Source organism: Chrysemys picta, chromosome 2 (assembly GCF_011386835.1).
Source record: "Chrysemys picta bellii isolate R12L10 chromosome 2, ASM1138683v2, whole genome shotgun sequence".
NCBI classification, from domain to species: Eukaryota; Metazoa; Chordata; order Testudines; family Emydidae; genus Chrysemys; species Chrysemys picta.
This window is the reverse complement of record NC_088792.1, coordinates 227,743,719-227,763,053: the sequence shown is the minus strand read 5'-3', so window position 1 is coordinate 227,763,053 and position 19,335 is coordinate 227,743,719. Positions and strand designations below refer to the sequence as shown.

The 19,335-nt window shown below is 41.2% G+C and overlaps 1 protein-coding gene across 34 annotated transcripts in view; it reads left to right on the top strand.

Moving 5' to 3' along the window:
* Window positions 1-19,335, top strand: part of ASPH (aspartate beta-hydroxylase) — a 190,704-nt gene that overhangs the window by 36,798 nt on the left and 134,571 nt on the right. For 12 of the 34 annotated variants that reach the window (XM_065585626.1, XM_065585627.1, XM_065585633.1 and 9 more), the window contains exons 2-4: window positions 3,318-3,467; window positions 3,995-4,039; window positions 5,599-5,667. In XM_065585626.1, coding sequence (XP_065441698.1) covers window positions 3,318-3,467; window positions 3,995-4,039; window positions 5,599-5,667 — 264 coding nt within the window. Of the gene's footprint in view, window positions 1-3,317; window positions 3,468-3,994; window positions 4,040-5,598; window positions 5,668-18,113; window positions 19,245-19,335 lie in introns of those variants that run through there. The other 22 variants (XM_024109617.3, XM_024109616.3, XM_042845629.2 and 19 more) reach the window with 4 other exon arrangements.

Genomic DNA, 19,335 nt, shown 5'->3' with positions numbered 1-19,335 from the left:
AATTTTTTTTTAATTCCTCATTTTTTTTAATGTGATTTGTAATATTTGCTGAATATTACAACACATTGTTTATCTTTGCCTGCAACCTTCCCTTGTGAATTTAACCAGTAATCATTAGTGTATTGAACTATACTCACATGTCCAAGCATGAGGTTAAACCATCCTAATCTTTTTCTAAAGATTATTGGAAACACCATACTAGGGGAATGTTATGGTTAGAATGTCAAAGAAACAGAATTCTATACTTCTTTTCTGTTCTTATAATCTGTGCTTCTAGGACCAATATTAAATAGAATTTTTTTCCACTATAAGTATTGCATCAGTAACAACTGAGCTAAGGCACCTGTTTTTGTGACTCTTTACTCTGCATATGATGCAATGAATATGGTGAAAGGTTAGCTTAGTATGTCTGTGATCCTGACAACAAGGAGGGACTGGAAGCCCTTCTGCGCTGACTTCCCCTCCCTCCCCTGTCCCTCTCTCATGTAAGTCAGCTAAAGAGGCCACCACTGTCCCTACTTCCTCTAGCCTTATCTAGGGCTAGTACCTTGTAGTGTGCTCTTTTTTTTTTTTTTTTTTTTTTTAACTTTTGATCGTTTAGGTCTAGTTTTGCCTAATTAATCCTACTAGAGATGGCAAACAAATATTTGATTAGACTTAATATGATAATACTGACATTAAACACAAATCTTAAGCATCATTAGTGTACTGTGATTAAATATTCTTTGTATTTGAAAAACGTATAACATATCTTTTTAATTAGGTAAAGATTTGGCCTAAACTATTTGGGTTAACACCATTGTCTGGCAACCTTTGAAAAGTTGAGCCATTACAGTAACTTAGCGGCTGTATTGTTTGATTATAATACCCTTTTGTAAAGTTTTTACTTTTCCCCGGTGGGTTTGAAGTGCATGCACGTTACACATCTAAATAATCACTAGTTCCTTTTCCTTCTCATTAATTGTATTGGCCGACTCCCTTCACCTGTGAGAAAATCCAGGAAAAAACTTGATTATTCTGTTCTTCATTTTATTTACGTTTATAACGTGGTGTGTGTTCTTTTAAAAAATGTGACTAATGTTTTTTGGTATTTTTACTTTTATTTTTAAAATAATTCATGAGCTTTCTTATTTTTAGCTGTATTTTTTTCATTGTAACTTTAAATGTAAATTTAATGTCTCCAAGAAACATCTTGAAGGTTTAAGATATTCTCTAGATACATCAAGAGCATTGATGAATTCTGTGCTTTCAGGACCATAGTTCAGATGAATGAGAGCTGTTAATGGATGTTGCTTCAAAAAGGGACTTAACTATTAGTTAATAAAGTTAACCAGTTAAACAATTAAAATTTAGATCGTTTAACCAGTTAGCCGTTAACCAAGGTCCCTCCAGCCGGCCTGGCGCAGCGGGGATCGGGGGTTCCTCCGGCTGACCTGGTGCAGTGGAAGCAGAGGTTAACGGTTAAGGTCAGTTAATGGTAAGCTATTGCTTACCTGTTAACCGTTTAACCTTTTACATGTCTAGCTTCAGATTATCATTTTTCTGGAGTTGTTTTGAGGAGTCTGCTAGCTGTGCTTTCTCTTCCACAGAAAAATTGAACTTTGGTTAGTCAGTATTTGGAGTTCCTTCTCAGTACTTTTTCCAGGTTGATCCCCCCCCCCCCCCCCCGAATGCTTGACTTTTAATCATTTTCAGTAGACCTTGAGTCCTTGAACGGGGTGATCTGTGCTTCAGGGAATGTAGATTGATTCAAAGTAGGATCTTGGGTTGCTGCATGGCACTTTTTATGAAGCCTTCCAAAAGGGTTTAAGTCTGTGCGTTAAGGCATATTCAATTTTAGGAGGTTCTAGCTTCCTTTATGGAAGTGGCCTACTCCTTCCATTAATTTATGCCTAAATTATTTCTGCTTAGCATGTTAGCTGAAATACGGTCTTCAGTTTGTTTTCAGGGAACAGTTCCCAAAGATTTGTGCTCTGGATACATTAAGGTCTGTAATTACTCTTTAAACATTATGGGCTGTATTAACCAAGTCTTAACTCAGCAATGCAAGGAGTAGGTTGTTCTCCTGCTTAGATTGACTGTCTGCAAGATTAAGACTGGAGAGCAGGGACTACCTGTCTGATTCTTCTGTGAGAAGTGGGTGGGGGGGGGGAGGAGGGTAGGAATAGCACTGGGTCTGCCATCACTTGCCAGCAAGAATTGTTGGCTAGGTACACAGCAGGGAGTAAACTGTTGTATGAAAATGTTTGAAGTAACCTTTTCCCTAGAGCAAGGGGGAAGCAGGGGAGAAATTTTGATGCTCTGAGTCACATTTCTTTCTCTGCCCTTAATAAAGGGAAGCTCGTACCAGATTGTAATTTTACAGTTTAGCCCTTTGAATTGGGTACATAATACACTAACTCTGTTTGTTTTTAACATGAAGGCTTTAGAAACTTTTGGCAAATGGATAAAATCCATCATTTGCCTCATCCTTTTTGAGTAGTAGAGAAGGGAACAACAAGGTGTCTGAGTTCCAGATCAAAACCTGTAATGTGTTCTAGCATTTGAGCTCTGTCTACATACGTGACAATGGTGTGGCTTTTTAAAATGAGTTACCTCAGTCAGTTTATCTTAACTAGATTGAAAATCCCCTTTAAACCAGTGTAGATCTGATTTAACACCTCTTAGATCCTTTGATCTGGTCATATTGTCACTTTGGTGGGAGCCTAGGGAAACAATACAACCAATTTAAACCATCTAAAAGGAATTAAACTGTGTATATACTGGCATTAAGGAGGTGGATGTTCAATCGCATTAGCTTCACTCATTTAAAAGACACTTTTTGCCGCGTACGCAAACCCTGGAAGTCTATTACAATTACTACTACTAATAAAGGAGATAATAGTAGTGAAAGTCACTTAAACCTGATCGAAAACTTACACTGGTCTAAAACTTATGTCAAACTATCTATGTCACTTGGGGTTAAGACGACCTAAGCCCTGGTACTGCGCCCAGAAAACTGCTAGGTCAACAGATGAATTTTTCCATCAACCTAGCTACTGCCTTTCCAGGGGGTGGATTTACAACAGTGATTGGGAAAAACCCTTTCTATTGCTGTAGCAAATGTAATGCTATAGTGGTATAGCTGCAGTTGTGCCACTGTAGTGCTTGTAGTGTAAACAGCCTTACAAAGGTTATTGAGCACTTCGTATTACTGAAATATTATTCTAGAATACTTTTACTTGCACAGTTTGTAAAAACATGCATACTTTTATAATAAAATATTATGCCTTCTAATAGTAATCCAGTTTCCATGTTTACACATCTTACTTTAACAGAGACAAAGCATGGAGGAAACAAGAATGGGAAGAAAGAAGGCCTCTCTGGAAGCTCATTTTTCACCTGGTTTATGGTAATAGCACTGCTGGGAGTTTGGACATCAGTAGCAGTTGTTTGGTTTGAACTTGTAGATTATGAAGAAGTTCTAGGTAAGAACTTTTATGTCTTAATATGTATAATTTAGTATGTCAGAAAATGTGCTATGTGTATCTTCATTCATTGAATAGAAGCATTTTCCGATTTTCAGGAAGAAAGACTGAAGATTTAATCTTGCCTTCAGATAGATGGGAGCACATCACCAATTTGTAAATTAACTACTGCACATATATTTTCAAGTGTATTATTTTTACAAGATAAATATGTCAGTGGACTCCATGCTATGATAGGATGCATACTGTGCTTTGTGTATCATGTTTAAAATTCACAGTTCCAATAGTTTAAAAAAAAAAAAAAAAAAAAAAAAAAACTTCATATTTGTTAGGCGCTAAGAAATCTGTCCAGTGTTCACCTGACATTACACATGCAGATGCTTTGTTAGTTTGTCCTTGATCTTTGATGCAGGTGAAGCTAGGAGAATATTTTATACTTGAACTGTAAGGTTCAAGCATCTGATTTAAAATCTGATCAGGGTCTGATGATGCAAATAATGGTTTTTGTATTTTTACCATGCATGCAGCCAAAGCAAAGGACTTCCGTTATAACTTGTCAGAGGTACTTCAAGGTAGGCTATTGGGAAACAAACTTCCTTCACTCTCCCTGGGATTAAAATCTTATGCTAATCATATTCTGCTTTACTCTTTATTTTAACTTTTAAAAAATTGTTTTTCCTTCAGTCATCATTCAAATGAAAGACTCCGGCATTCTATTATTTCTGACTTTTCTTCCTATTCTTGGAGAAAATGCAATTCTTCTTTACTAGCTGAATGTTACAGAATTTCTAACTATGTACTTTAACCTGAAAATCAACAGCAATAATTTAGATTTCATTGTTGCAACAGAATAGTGATGGCTTACTTTGTCTACTCTGGTCCTGTTCCTGGAATTCAGCTTCCACCAAACTGTGTCTTATTTTCTAAACTATATTTTAGTTTATTAAAATATTTTCTGTAGGATTATTTTTTGTGGACAAGAACAGGAAAATAGTGGTTACTTTTTGTGTTTTGTTTTTTGTAGAAATTCTGCCACGGTTTTAGTGGTTGGTGACAGTTCTTTCCTAAAGGAAAAAAGCAATGGCATGCTCACGATAAACTGATAAGCTGTGATAACCTCTAAATTTTACAACTCCTCCCCATGATCTTACAGCATTGTGAGTCAGGCTTGAGTTTTGCCATGATATTGAGATTATCAAAAACTAATTAAGTATTAAATGACCTACTAATTAATTTGTTGATCCCAGGAAACATCTACTTTTAGATGACATAGTTTTAGGTAATACTTTGTTTTCTAAAAGAGACTACGTTCCCCGGAGTGTTAACTCTATGGCTGCTAGAGCTACTGTGGCTGAAATAAAAGAAAAGCAAGACCTCTAATGTTTTGATCATGTATTAAAAATCCTTACTAGATTTTACTGATTAAGTCAGCTACCATTTATGACATGTTGCTTTTGCTTAGCCATGTATACCAGGGCTCATGACTAGTGGTGGTGATATGCCCTGGATGATGATTAGTTTCTTAGCTATAGTAAACATATGTAGCCATTGGTGAAATGTCTGTGAATTCTTTCCCACTTTTTGTGGGATATGGGCTGCTTCTGTTCCATTAACCCAATACGGAAATCAGTCACCATAATTTTAACTGTCCGATTAACATTTTTATATATGGGAAGTGTCTAGAATAGCAGTCAGTAATTAGAAAGAAAAAAGAAATGGTGATTATACGATTGCATAAATTTGGTTGATTACACCCTTTCAGATTGCTCGTTTTTACACGGCTAGCTTTGAATGCAATACATTCAGATAAAGTGCACAATTTCTAATTGAATTATATACTTGCTATTGTAAGTGACAGACTAAAGAAATTATGCATTGAAATAGATATCGACCTATACTCCAGTAAGAATCACATTTAGAGAATGTGTTGTACTCAGTATGGTTTTGCAGTTTTACGCATGACCTAAAATTGAGTTAAGCAGAGAGAGGCTAAATTGTTAATGTTAATAATATATTAAAATATAAAAAATATATACAACAAATTGTATATAATGAACACATGTTGAACATATTACTCTGGAAGCATTTTACTCAAGTCCTTCATCCTTATCCCTTCTTTTTTGCATTTTAGGCAAGCTTGGGATATATGATGCTGATGGAGATGGAGATTTTGATGTGGAAGATGCCAAAGTTTTGCTAGGCAAGTACACATAGAACTTTTTGGATTACAATCTGAAGGCTATGTTACATAGACTTCAATATTTCATATGGCTTGATTTGTCTTAGTTTATGATATTAAGTGATTAAATCGGGAAATAGAGAAATACCTTAAGAATATAATTCTTTGCATGAAAATTGTAGGAACTCTTTTTTTTTTTTTTTTCCCTCCTAGTACCTTTACAAAATAGGTAGAATTATTTAGTACCTCACATTGCTTGACTTTAAGATCCTCAGGCCTGAAAGTATTCACTTATCACTATACCAAGATTTTTTTTAATTGATTATTTTATGTAAGATGGACCAGTACTTCAAATGCTCATAGTATTACAGCATTGTTCAAACAAACATATATGTCAGATCTGTTGTAAATCAGGTTGTAGCAGAAATAACTAAATATTATATAAATGCTTTCAATACATTACAAGTATGAGCATTTTGCATTTATTTTCTGTTGTCAGAGGGGTCATGAAAGCTCCAAAGATCACTGTTTGCTTCCTTTGTCCTTCAAAGGTCTTGCATAACATTGATTATCCCTTTGACATAGAAAAAGCCTAGTCTAGGCTTCCTCTGGAGCACACCAACATTAGTCCATTTGTGCCTAGAGAATATCTTTTCTTGTACTCACCTGGAATTTTAGGGGAGATATTTCTAAAACATAAACTTCAGATACTACTCATGTCAATGCACTACAGCAGATTCATTAAGACCTCTGGACCACCATGTCTCAAACTTGGATCAAGACTTGCACAGTTATTTCATATGTAGCTGAAAATAAGTTCCATGTTGGGTTTTGACTTCAGTTTTTTTTTTTCTTTTGTTCTTTTGTTCAAATTAACCCATTCAGAGTTCTGGGGACATATATAAATGTTACCAATAAAAAAAAATTACATATACTGTTTGGACTGATGTCCAAACTAAATCTTTCTGAATCTCTCCCACAATTCCCTTCCACTCTATTATAACAACATTGATCATTACAGTCTTTAAAAAAAAAAAAGTAAATAGGGATCCTGAATAGAGGGAAATAAGGAGCAATATATTGATATCAAAACTCACCTTACTGTTGAAACTAAAGAGAAAATAATTTGTGTTTTTGTTGATTAGAAAACTTTGAAAAATTGTTACTCAGTGTACAAAGCTGGTGAAATACTTTGTCATCAAATGGAATTAGAGTAACTATTTACCTTCACTGTTTGCATCTTGATGGTGCATCATTGCAACATATTACATAAGAACAGCCATACTGGATCAGCTCAAAGGTCCATCTAGCTCAGTATACTGACTTGCAACAATGGCTAACGCATCGTGCTTCAGAGGGAATGAACAGAATAGGCAATCATCAAGTGATCCATCCCATGTTGCCCATTCCCAGCTTCTGGCAACCAGAGACTACGGACACCATCCCTACCCACCCTGGCTAATAGCCATTGATGGAGCTATTCTCCATGAATTTGTCTAATTCTTTTTTGAACCCAGTTATAGTCTTGGTTTTCACAACATCCTCTGGCAAAGAATTCCACAGGTTGACTATGTTGTGTGAAGAAATACTTCCTTTTGTTTGTTTTTAAACCTGCTGCCTATTAATTTCATTTGGTGACCCCTACTTCTTGTGTTGTGTTGGTGCCACACTTCAGTGCAAACTTCCAGTATAGAATCAGGACGTTGTGCATGCTCTCTGAATGGCCATTTAGTGCTACCCTCCCCAGTTTTTGTCTGAAGAGAGAGGCAAGAATCTTTGTTCTTCAGTCCATTTGTTTAGCTCTTCTGTGTAGGGAGAGAACTCCTGAGATCAGAGCTACACTCAGTCTACTGAAGATCAGGCAGAGCAAGAAGAATTCTAATCAAACCTATGACTGGGTGCTCTGTGTATCTGTAGAGCTACAGATTGGGAGCTGTCACTGAACATTACACATGCTTGTATTTTATCTTGTTTTCTGTCAACTTATGATGAACTCTAACAGATTTTTTTTCCTGTAATCATTCTGCAAATCTGAATTTTCTCATGGTGTATATAAATAGGACAGTACTCTGACTATTGCTTTTCATGCCAGTCTCATTCTGGCTGCAAAGCTGGAAGCAAGATACATGTGTTGCTCTTCGATACATCTCCACTTTTACAGAACTTGATATGATTGGGGATTCTGCCAGTTATGTGACACTGTTTCTATAATAAACTCACCTTCCCATGTGCATAAAACATAAATACAGTCTCCTTTAAATATGTTAGAAAAGGTCACAGATTAGTTACCCCCCCCCATACCAGTTTTGGAATATAATTTTATGGTTACATCAATATGTTCTGGAGGATGGGAAAAATAATTTGGTGGTTTTAAGAAGTTCTGTTGCAGATTAATACACAAACTTTAGGAATTAAAAAGTAAAACTTGTCAAGTGATGAGTCCATAGTATGATTTAATTGCAGGTCACATTTTAGGAAAGAAAGAGATAGTAGCCAAGGAGCTTGGTTCTGTATATTATCTATTTATACAAGGTTACATGGCTGTATAGTACCATATATATTCATCGTGCTCTAAAGGCCAGTAAAAGACATGACCCTGCCCTGAGAAACGTGCCGTCTAAAATTAAATCTGTGAAGCTAATGAAGAAACACGTATATTAATAAGGCTACTTCATCTGCTTGTGTGTAACTATCCAAGTACTTGCCTGTTGTGACTATTTTACTATGTATCTTGTGTGACTTTGATTAGAATTTTTTTTTCTTTTTGTCAAAGGATATCTTTTGTGGTGCATATATCTGTGGGAGTACAATATTAAGTGATTGTTTCTGTGCTAATTTAATACAGTATTAATAATGAGAAGATCTTTACTGCATAATATTTAATGCTAATAAACAATTTTTTTTCCTGCTCTTTAACTGGCCTTTAAAGCAGGAGAGAAACCACTGATCTTTAAAATCCCAGACATCAACTTCCAATAATGCTGTAGCTGCTAGCAGGAGGTTTAAAATGTTGTTTTAGTTAACAACTTAATTACAAATGCAATTTACATTTTCTAAATAGTGAAAAGTGTTTCTCACCAAGGTGCTTTCAAGAGGAACAAAAGGAGTGTAGGTTTTTATTGCAGGGGTGTGATAAGTAGTTGATTTAATATACCATGTGCTACGATATTTATGTACCCTGGAACATGAGGAGATTGCAGTATCAACCTTAAATTTATTTTGTATTGATTTTTGGACCCTATTGCTCTTCTTGTTGAAGTGATTGACTTCAGTGGGAGCAAGGTTGGGTGTTTGGGTAGTACCCTTCATACATTTGAAGCAGTAGTGTGTGGGTGGGCAGAGAACTTTTATCTTTCTGCCCAAACAGAACAGTTATTTGGGTTTTTAAGTTCAGTCCCTGAACTGTATATACTTCTCTGATGCCATCAGTTGTAGGCCCTTATTTTCAGGCTGAATTGATTTAAGTTTTGGGGGATCTTTGGAAGATGCATAAAAAGACATTGGGGATGGCCTATAACTACTGCATGAAGCATTGGAGTTGCACTGGTGTAAATGAGGGCAGAATTTTGGTCCAACTTTAAGCAACTATAAGGTTCCTGCATTATTTTGGCTGGAGTAAATAAATGTGTGGCTAATTTAAATCTATATTGGATTTCTCCATATGTGTTATAATTTTGTTTTTAAAAATTAGTGCAAAGCATCATGTTTTAAGTTGCCAAACCATGCAGTAAACAAAGTAATCAAGAATAGATATTAGCTTTTTTAATCCTGCTGTTCTTTCTTTGCTGTGTTACGCACCCTTTTATAAAAATAAAATAAAAATCTATTCCCTTTTTTGGTCTAAGACAGACACTTTAGGATTTCTCTAGGATGGTTTTCATATAGGCAATGTATATTAGCTTGGGTTTTGGATTTTTTTTTTTAAAGACTTAAAAAAAAGTGCTTTTGGCAGTCTTTTTCAAGTTCACCACTAACTGCCTGTTAATTGGCTGGTTATCTGTTGTGTTCTTCCTATATTGTTGGAACATATTGATTGCTGGCTACTTTCTAGTAGTACAGAGCCAGAGCAGTGGTTTCTATATACAAAAAAAGTAAAATCATTGTTTGTATTATCGCTCCCAGAGACCCCACTTAGATCAAGCTCCTGTTGTGCATGATACTGTGCAAACATAATAAGTCTTCACCTCAAAAGAGTTTATAGTCTGTACACTTGTAATTTTGATTTCTTTTAGTAGCTCTCCACTGCTCTGCCAGCCCCAGCTCATCCTGTTTTTGTTTTAAAATGAATAAATATACTTTTTTGACATAATTCAGCCTGCAGATCAGATCATGTCTTGTGTTGTATCCTCAGCATGCCAGCAGGGGGAATTGTCAAGCAAGTACAAAAAAAATTATACTATGGTGCTATAGAAAACTGAGGTAGAAAGGATAGAAAACAAGAACAAGCAAAACTCTTGATACCCACCTCTCTATATAAGCTGGAATGAGCAGAATAACTCCAGCAGCACTTGATCAGGCTCATGGATATTGACTACGAGCAAATTTTACCCTTTACTTGTGACAAACTTTTGTTTAAAATACACAGTTGTTAAACTAAACATTGTTCTCGGATGTTGTCATAGAGATTTAATAATTGTGAGCTCTACAGTTTGATTACCTTAAATTGGATTTGACCGTTCTAAGCAGAGATGCTTAGTTTCTTCTTTGAGTGCTTACTCATGTCAATTCCATGTTAGGTGTGTGCATGCCCATGTGCACAGCTGCCGGAGAATTTTCCCCAATAGTATTCGTAGTGCTGGGCGTAGTGCCCCCTGGAATCCTGTGCTCCTGCATTGTTATAAGGGACAGTGCCATCCCCACGCCCTCTCAGTTCCTTCTTACTGCCTGTTGCTGGACAGTTCTTACCGACAGTTGCTGGAATGTCCTTCTCTCTTGCACTTGCAAGTGTTCCTAGTGGTTTTTGGTCTCCGTTTCTTGTATATAGTTACCTATTAGTTCTTAGTTGTTAGATTAGTTAGTATAGATAGTGGTCCCGTCATGGAACAGATCCCAGGGCGCTCCCCCATACTGAAGAAGGATAAGAAAGCAGTGGTGGGAGCCAGAGCCAGGACCCATGCTGCGCCACTTGTCCTCTCCTGAGCTGCACGCAGGAGTATCTCAGGGCTCTGAGCCCAGTGCGGGAACCACCACCAAAATCTGGGAGCATTCGGGACTTGCACCCGAGAGCCCCTTTGACACCGGCGGCATTTCAGGCGGCAAGGGACCTGATGGCCCTCCCCATGCTGCTCACGTTGCAAGACTAACCTTTGAACTCGGAGTCAGTGAAGGTGGCTTCCTCCGGAGGAAAACCCCTCATGCGCCCGCCACAGTGGGCAGTCGCTGGCTCCTCGATCCCAGACTCCTCAGCATTCTCCATCTCAGCACTGATTCCCGCCTTGGCAGTATCAGTCTCTGGAGTCACGATGCCAGTCTCCTTCCCTCCAGTGTCACTTCCCATCATAGCTGGCAGGGGGAAGGACTGACATCCCCGCTCGTGGTCTCCGAGGGAGGAGTCCGCCTCGGAATTGGAAGGGGAATCCATCAGGTTTCAGGACTGTTCCTGCAGTGGGCACCTGGCCATCAGGGCAGTAGCCAAGACACTGCCAATATTGGAACCCCTGGGGGTTCTGCCTGATACCAGGACCCCACTCCAATCAGTCATCCACATCTGAGAAGCGAGCCCCAGCGCCGCCTGTGCAGTTGCGGTTGTCCGACTTGGACTCCAATGCCAGTACTGAGGCTCCAGCAACGATTCCAGAGGCAGCTACCCCAGTTACAGAGGAGGTTCCAGCCCCTCCCATAGCATTAGCATTGTCCTCATCATCCTCAGATGAGGTGGAGGCTGATCCTGCCCACCTGCTCCCATTGGACGACTTTCAGGCTCACCAAGAGCTCCTTAAACTGGTCATCTCGAAATTGGAGCTAGAAGTGGAGCTGAAGGAGCCCACAGACAGCCTCTTGGGTATTCTGGCTGCAGTGCCCCCTGTAAGGTTTCGCTACCAGTCCATGAAGGAGTGCTGAAACTAGTCAAAGCACTCTGGCAGACCACGTCATCTCTGCTCCCAACGTCAAAAAGGGCAGAGAAAAAGTATCATGCCCTAACCTAGGGTTATGAATACATGTACTTTTACCCACCGCCCGGGTCCCTGCTGGTGTCCGCTGTAAATAAGCGGGAGAGATGGGGTCAAGCAAGCACCACACATAAAAATATGGACACAAGAAGGCTGGACTTGTTTGGAAGAAAAACTTATTCGACCGCCAGCCTCCAACTTGGGATCTCCAACCAGCAGGCATTGCTGGGGAGATATAGATATAATATCTGGGACTCCGTGATGAAATTTAGAGACTCCTTACCTCAGGATTTGAGGCAAGAATTCCTGGCCATCGTAGTTGCCTTGGATGAGGCTGACTCGGTGGCCAGGTCAATGGCCTCGGCAGTGTCCATGCGGCACAACTCATGGCTGCAGTGCTCTCTTTTCTCCAGAAGTGCAACAGTCGGTCTAAGACCTCCCCGTCAAGGGCAATGCCCTGTTCTCCGAGCTGACATTGCCAATCTGTATGGGCTGAAAGACTCAAGGGCCTCGCTGCAATCTTTGGGCCTATACATGCCCCTGGCCTCCAGAAAAGGCTTCCGGCCACAACCACCTCACAAGTTCTCAGGACCTCTTAGGCACGAGCCCTTCAAGAAGAAAGGAAAGGGCTATAAACGAAGACAGCCTGCACCTTCCACCTCGGCCTACCCAGCTGGCCCTAAATAGGTCTTTTTGAAGGCGTGCCTGAGGGCGGCGTACCGGACTTAGCCCAGGATCCAACCCTCCGCCCTTTTTGTTTTTGACCGTTTATTTCCATTCCATAATTCATGGTCCCAAATAACTTTGGACCAATGGGTGCTCTCCACCTCGACACTTGGATGAAAACTGCAGAATGTATCCATCCCTCCCTCTCATCTCACAGTCCTGTCCCTCTTCAGACACCCTTCTCACGAGCATCTCCTCATCCAGGAGATAGCCTCTCCTGCATGTGAGGGCCATAGAGGTAGTTCCTCCATGCAGAACTTCTAGACATATTTGCTGAGGAGATGCAGGTCACTTTAGGATGGGCCTGAAGTCGCCTTTGGCCTTTGGGATTAGGAAATATTGGGAGACCTCAGGCCCATCCTAAAGTGACCTGCATCTCCTCAGCAAACATGTCAAGAAGTTCTGCATGGTCTCCCTGTCCTCCATCATTTCCTCCCCGGATCCGGGAGATTGGTACTCCGCCCTCACTCCAAAAGACGCTTATTTCCAGATCTCCATCTTCTGTGGGCACAGAAGGGTCCTTCGATTCATGGTGGGCCAGCGCCACTACCAATTCACCGCACCATTTTCGGACTTTCATCAGCCCCAAGGATTTTTACAAAGTGTACGGCGGTAATTGCGGTTCATAGAATCATAGAATATCAGAGTTGGAAGGGACCTCAAGAGATCATCTAGTCCAACCCCCTGCTCAAAGCAGGACCAATTCCCAGCTAAATCATCCCAGCCAGGGCTTTGTCAAGCCGGGCCTTAAAAACCTCCAAGGAAGGAGACTCCACCACCTCCCTAGGTAACGCATTCCAGTGTTTCACCACCCTCCTAGTGAAATAGTTTTTCCTGATATCCAACCTGGACCTCCCCCACTGCAACTTGAGACCATTGCTCCTTGTTCTGTCGTCTGCCACCACTGAGAACAGCCGAGCTCCATCCTCTTTGGAACCCCCCTTCAGGTAGTTGAAGGCTGCTATCAAATCCCCCCTCATTCTTCTCTTCTGGAGACTAAACAATCCCAGTTCCCTCAGCCTCTCCTCATAAGTCATGTGCTCCAGACCCCTAATCATTTTTGTTGCCCTCCGCTGGACTCTTTCCAATTTTTCCACATCCTTCTTGTAGTGTGGGGCCCAAAACTGGACACAGTATTCCAGATGAGGCCTCACCAATGTCGAATAAAGGGGAACGATCACGTCCCTCGATCTGCTGGCAATGCCCCTACTTATACAGCCCAAAATGCCATTAGTCTTCTTGGCAACAAGAGCACACTGTTGACTCATATCCAGCTTCTCGTCCACTGTAACCCCTAGGTCCTTTTCTGCAGAACTGCTACCTAGCCATTCGGTCCCTAGTCTGTAGCAGTGCATGGGATTCTTCCGTCCTAAGTGCAGGACTCTGCACTTGTCCTTGTTGAACCTCATCAGGTTTTTTTCGGCCCAATCCTCTAATTTGTCTAGGTCCCTCTGTATCCGATCCCTACCCTCTAGTGTATCTACCACGCCTCCTAGTTTAGTGTCATCTGCAAACTTGCTGAGAGTGCAGTCCACACCATCCTCCAGATCATTAATAAAGATATTAAACAAAACCGGCCCCAGGACCGACCCTTGGGGCACTCCGCTTGAAACCGGCTGCCAACTAGACATGGAGCCATTGATCACTACCCGTTGAGCCCGACGATCTAGCCAGCTTTCTATCCACCTTACAGTCCATTCATCCAGCCCATACTTCTTTAACTTGGCGGCAAGAATACTGTGGGAGACCGTATCAAAAGCTTTGCTAAAGTCAAGGAATAACACATCCACTGCTTTCCCCTCATCCACAGAGCCAGTTATCTCACCATAGAAGGCAATTAGGTTAGTCAGGCACGACTTCCCCTTCGTGAATCCATGCTGACTGTTCCTGATCACTTTCCTCTCCTCTAAATGTTTCATAATTGATTCCTTGAGGACCTGCTCCATGATTTGTCCAGGGACTGAGGTGAGGCTGACTTGCCTGTAGTTCCCCGGATCCTCCTTCTTCCCTTTTTTAAAGATGGGCACTACATTAGCCTTTTTCCAGTCATCTGGGACCTCCCCCGATCGCCATGAGTTTTCAAAAATAATGGCTAATGGCTCTGCAATCTCACCCGCCAACTCCTTTAGCACCCTCGGATGCAGCGCATCCGGCCCCATGGACTTGTGCACGTCCAGTTTTTCTAAATAGTCCCGAACCACTTCTTTCTCCACAGAGGGTTGGTCACCTTCTCCCCATGCTGTACTGCCCAGTGCAGCAGTCTGGGAGCTGACCTTGTTCGTGAAGACAGAGGCAAAAAAATCATTGAGTACATTAGCTTTTTCCACATCCTCGGTCACTAGGTTGCCTCCCTCATTCAGTAAGGGGCCCACACTTTCCTTGATTTTCTTCTTGTTGCTAACATACCTGAAGAAACCCTTCTTGTTACTCTTAACATCTCTTGCTAACTGCAACTCCAAGTGTGATTTGGCCTTCCTGATTTCACTCCTGCACGCCTGAGCAATATTTTTATACTCCTCCCTGGTCATTTGTCCAATCTTCCACTTCTTGTAAGCTTCTTTTTTGCGTTTAAGATCAGCAAGGATTTCACTGTTTAGCCAAGCTGGTCGCCTGCCATATTTACTATTCTTTCTACACATCGGGATGGTTTGTTCCTGCAACCTCAATAAGGATTCTTTAAAATACAGCCACTTAAGATGTCACTTAAGACATCGAGGCATACAGCTCTATCCATGCCTTGACAACTGGTTAACCAAGGGCCATTTGCAAATTCACGTTCAACACAGGTCACTTGTCTAGGGCTGGGTCTGTTGATAAAGAAGCAGATATCCACTCTGATCCCAGTACAGAGGAGATATATATATATATTTTTTTAAAATAGGAGCAGTGCTCGACTCCAGTCAGGCCAGAGCCTACCTGCCAGAAGTCCAGTTCCCCCATGTCAGATCTCACCCGCTCAGGACCCCTCGGGTATGTTTTGAGATTGCTGGGGCACATGGCAGCATGCACAGTATGCGTGGCTGCACTTCAGACCTCAACTCCTCCAGCAAACACCACCTGGAATTATTCTTCACAATCTCGTCTGCCGTTCTCACATCATTGACTTGGTGGGCAGATCCGTGATCAGTAATGACCGGGAGTCCCTTTGCCACTTTGTGCCAGTCAGTGACATTGGTATCAGATGCATCAGACCTGGAGTGGGGAGCCCACCTTGGCAATTGCAGTACCCAAAATCTCTGGTCACAGGAGGAACTCTCCCTCACCATGAATATCGGGGAACTGAGGAAGATTGGCTTGGCTTGCCAGGTGTTTCTTCCTCTTGGGCAAGGTGGTGCGGATACTGACGGACAATATAGCCTTGATGTTCTATAATAAACAAGGAGGGGCTCGTTCCTCAGCCCTGTGTCAGGAGGCGTTACAGTTGTCGGACTTCTTCGTCCAACATGTTCACCTCAAGACAGTGCACCTTTCAGGGGACTGGAATATGCTAGTGGATTGCCTTAGCAGGTCCTTTTCTTCTCGCCACGAATGGTCTCTCCATCCTGAAGTAGTCAGCGCCATCTTCCAGAAGTGGTGGAATTTCCGAATGGACTGGTTCGCCACCAGGCAGAACAGGAAATGCTAGCAGCTCTGCTCAATGTGAGGGCTCAGCAAGTGCTCCCTGTCCAATGCCTTTCTGCTCCCATCGTCTGGGTGGAGGGGAGGTCTGCTATACGCCTTTCCATCGATACCGTTGGTTCACAAGGACCTCTTAAAGATCAAGAGAGACAAAGCAAAGATAATCCTAATCGCCCCCAGTATTGGTATAGCATACTTCTGGAACTTTTGGTAGCAGCTGGATTAGAGCTCATGATGCGCCCGGACTTGATCTCCCAGAACCAAGGCTGTTTACTCCATCTGAACCTCGCATCCCTGCACCTGGCGGCCTGACCGCTGTGTGGCTGAACTGGGAGGAACGAGCCTGATTGGAGCAGGTCCAGCAGGTTTTACTAGGTAGCAGAAAACCCTCCATCAGAAAGACCTATTGGGCAGCTGATCAGAGTCTTGCCCCGACATAGTCATCTCTATAGACCATCTTGGACTACCTGCTCCACCTGAAGCACCATGGTCTGGCTCTATCCTTGGTCAGGGTCCATTTGGTGACCATTTTGACCTTCCATCCTCCAGTCCAGGGCAGGTCAGTATTCTCTATGAGATGACAGTCTGGTTCCTCAAGGGCTTAGAGAAACTATACCCAACAGGTCCACGTCCCGGTCCCTGTGGAACCCAAATCTGATTCTGTCCAGGCTTACGCAGCTCCATTTCGAGCCAATGGCTTCTTGTTCGCTGCTGCTCTCCTGGAACATTGCCTTCCTAGTGGCAATCATGTCGGTTAGAAGGGTCTCTGAAATTGGAGCCCTGACTTCAAACCCCCTTACATAGTGTTCTTTAAATAAAAGGTCCATCTGCACCCCCATTTGGCCTTCTTGCTAAAGGTGGCATCACAGTTCCACTACAGCCAGGTTTTTTTCTGCCTGTCTTATTCCCAAAGCCCCACGGTTTGGATGAGGAATATGGTCTGCATGCATTAGGCGTGCCCTGGCCTTCTACATTGAAAGGACTAGACTCTTTCGCAAGTCAACACAGCTCTTCGTGGCAGAGAGGATGAACGCTCTGCCCATGTCATCCCAGAGAATCTCGTCCTGGATAACCTCTTGCATCAGGTTTTGCTATGAGCAGGCAAAGGTTCCGCTGCCAGCCATCTTGACGGCCTATTCAGTGAGAGTTCAAGATTCGTCAGTGGTCTTCCTCGCACAAGTTCTGATCCCAGACATCTGCAGAGCCGTGACATGGTCATCTATTGATACCTTTGCATCCCACTACACTATCACCCAGCAGGCCTGGGACAATGCACACTTTGGGAGAACAGTGTTACAATCAGCATCCCTGTGAACTCTGAGCCCACCTCCAGGGATACTGCTTCTGAGTCACCGAACATGGAATCAACATGAGCAAGCACTCGAAGAAAAAAATGGTTACCTACCTTTTGTATCTGTTGTTTTTTGAGATGTGTTGCTCATGTCCATTCCATGATCCACCCCCCCCCACACCCCTCCTGTCAGAGTTGCCGCAAGAAGGAATTGAGAGGGCACGGGGCCATTGATGCCCCTACCCTATCGATACCACGAGGGGAAAAATCTCCAGCAGCTGTTCACATGGGTGTGCAAACACCTAACACGGAATGGAAATGAGCAACACATCTCGAAGAACAGTTAGGAAAGTCAGAGGGGAAAAAACAAAAAAAAAAGTTACCTAAGACAGCTCCTGCTTTTTAATATTAAGTGCCACAAGAGACCAGATGAATATGATCATTATTCAGTTTGTTTACAGGGAGGAAGGTGTGAAAGAGGAACCAGATTTGCCTTGTTGCCTGAAACAATGACATGGTGCATGTATTGTCCAAATTTGAATCTCTACTTCTTTGCAGGGTGACACTTTTTGTAACCTCTCTTCTATTTCTAATTAGCATTCCTGTAAAGACTGCTGTCTGGCATGAGATGTCTTTCATAGATCCTCTTTCTTCAGTTTCCTTTTTCCACCTAACTGCTGTCCTTTTTTTTCTCTTTCTCTCTTTCCTCTATTCTTGTGTAGGCTTGACCAAAGATGGCAGTAATGAAAATATTGATTCCCTTGAGGAAGTCCTTAATATTTTAGCAGAGGAAAGTTCTGATTGGTTTTATGGCTTCCTCTCATTTCTCTATGATGTAATGACTCCTTTTGAAATACTAGAAGAAGAAGAGAGCGAAGCTGCAGATGATGTTGATGGTACGTCACAGAATGAAGGGGTTCAGGGAAAAAAGACTTGCGTTATTTTGGATTTACAGAACCAGTGACTGATTCAGGGGCTAATTTTATTGGCTTGTGAAAATGTCCATGCAATCATCAATCTTAATATGACCAGGCTTTATGGCAGTGGGTGGATTAAAAAACAAACCAAACCTTTAATGAACATTCTAAATATGAGCTAAAATCAGCCAGCCATGTGATATAGTTTCACTACTTGAAAAGCCTTTCAGTGACTTTCTCCATTTTGTGACAGGGAGATTAACATTTACACAAATGTGTAATTATGCCTAGGATAAAATAACTAAATAAAAAGTGTCTGCAGTTATGTAGTTGGCTTCTGTATGGTTTTGCTTCAACAATTTGTGCATTTTGTGCACTAAAGTTGGCAAACTAACTATAGTAAGCTGTACCGTTACCCCTTATAAACATTTGTCTTTCTAACCAGCATTAATTGAGGCATTTTGTAATGGGCTTGATTACAAGATATTCTGGCATGATTAATATGTTATGTAAATATATATTTATATGTTAATCCTTACTAATATAGCTATTATACAAATGAGTGCTCTTATGAAATACCATATGATAAATTATTCATACCTTAAATTTAAAATTAATTTTCTGATTCACTGATTTCTCAGATACATGCTTTTTACCCCTTTAATTAGAAGCACTGTATTAATAGTGCTTGTAAATGTATAAAAATTTTGTTCAATGTTAGTTAACATACTGTATTTAGGAAATAGCATGTCAATATGTTTGTCTAATTTGAAAGAGAGTTTTCAGTCTAATTTTTTGTATAATAATCACACCCTAAGGGCTGTTCTGATATGTTTTCAAGGGATTTTTTTAGTGGGCATTTTATGAAAGTGGGGAATTGTGAATATGTATTTCTTATGTAATGACGAAATATATTAAAGATTACTCCACACAAAATAGGATTTAATGTCTTCTATTTTTTGCCAAATTCAACAAACCTGATTCCGTTTTTTCAAGGATTAATCTGTTAAATTGTTTAATGCATGTT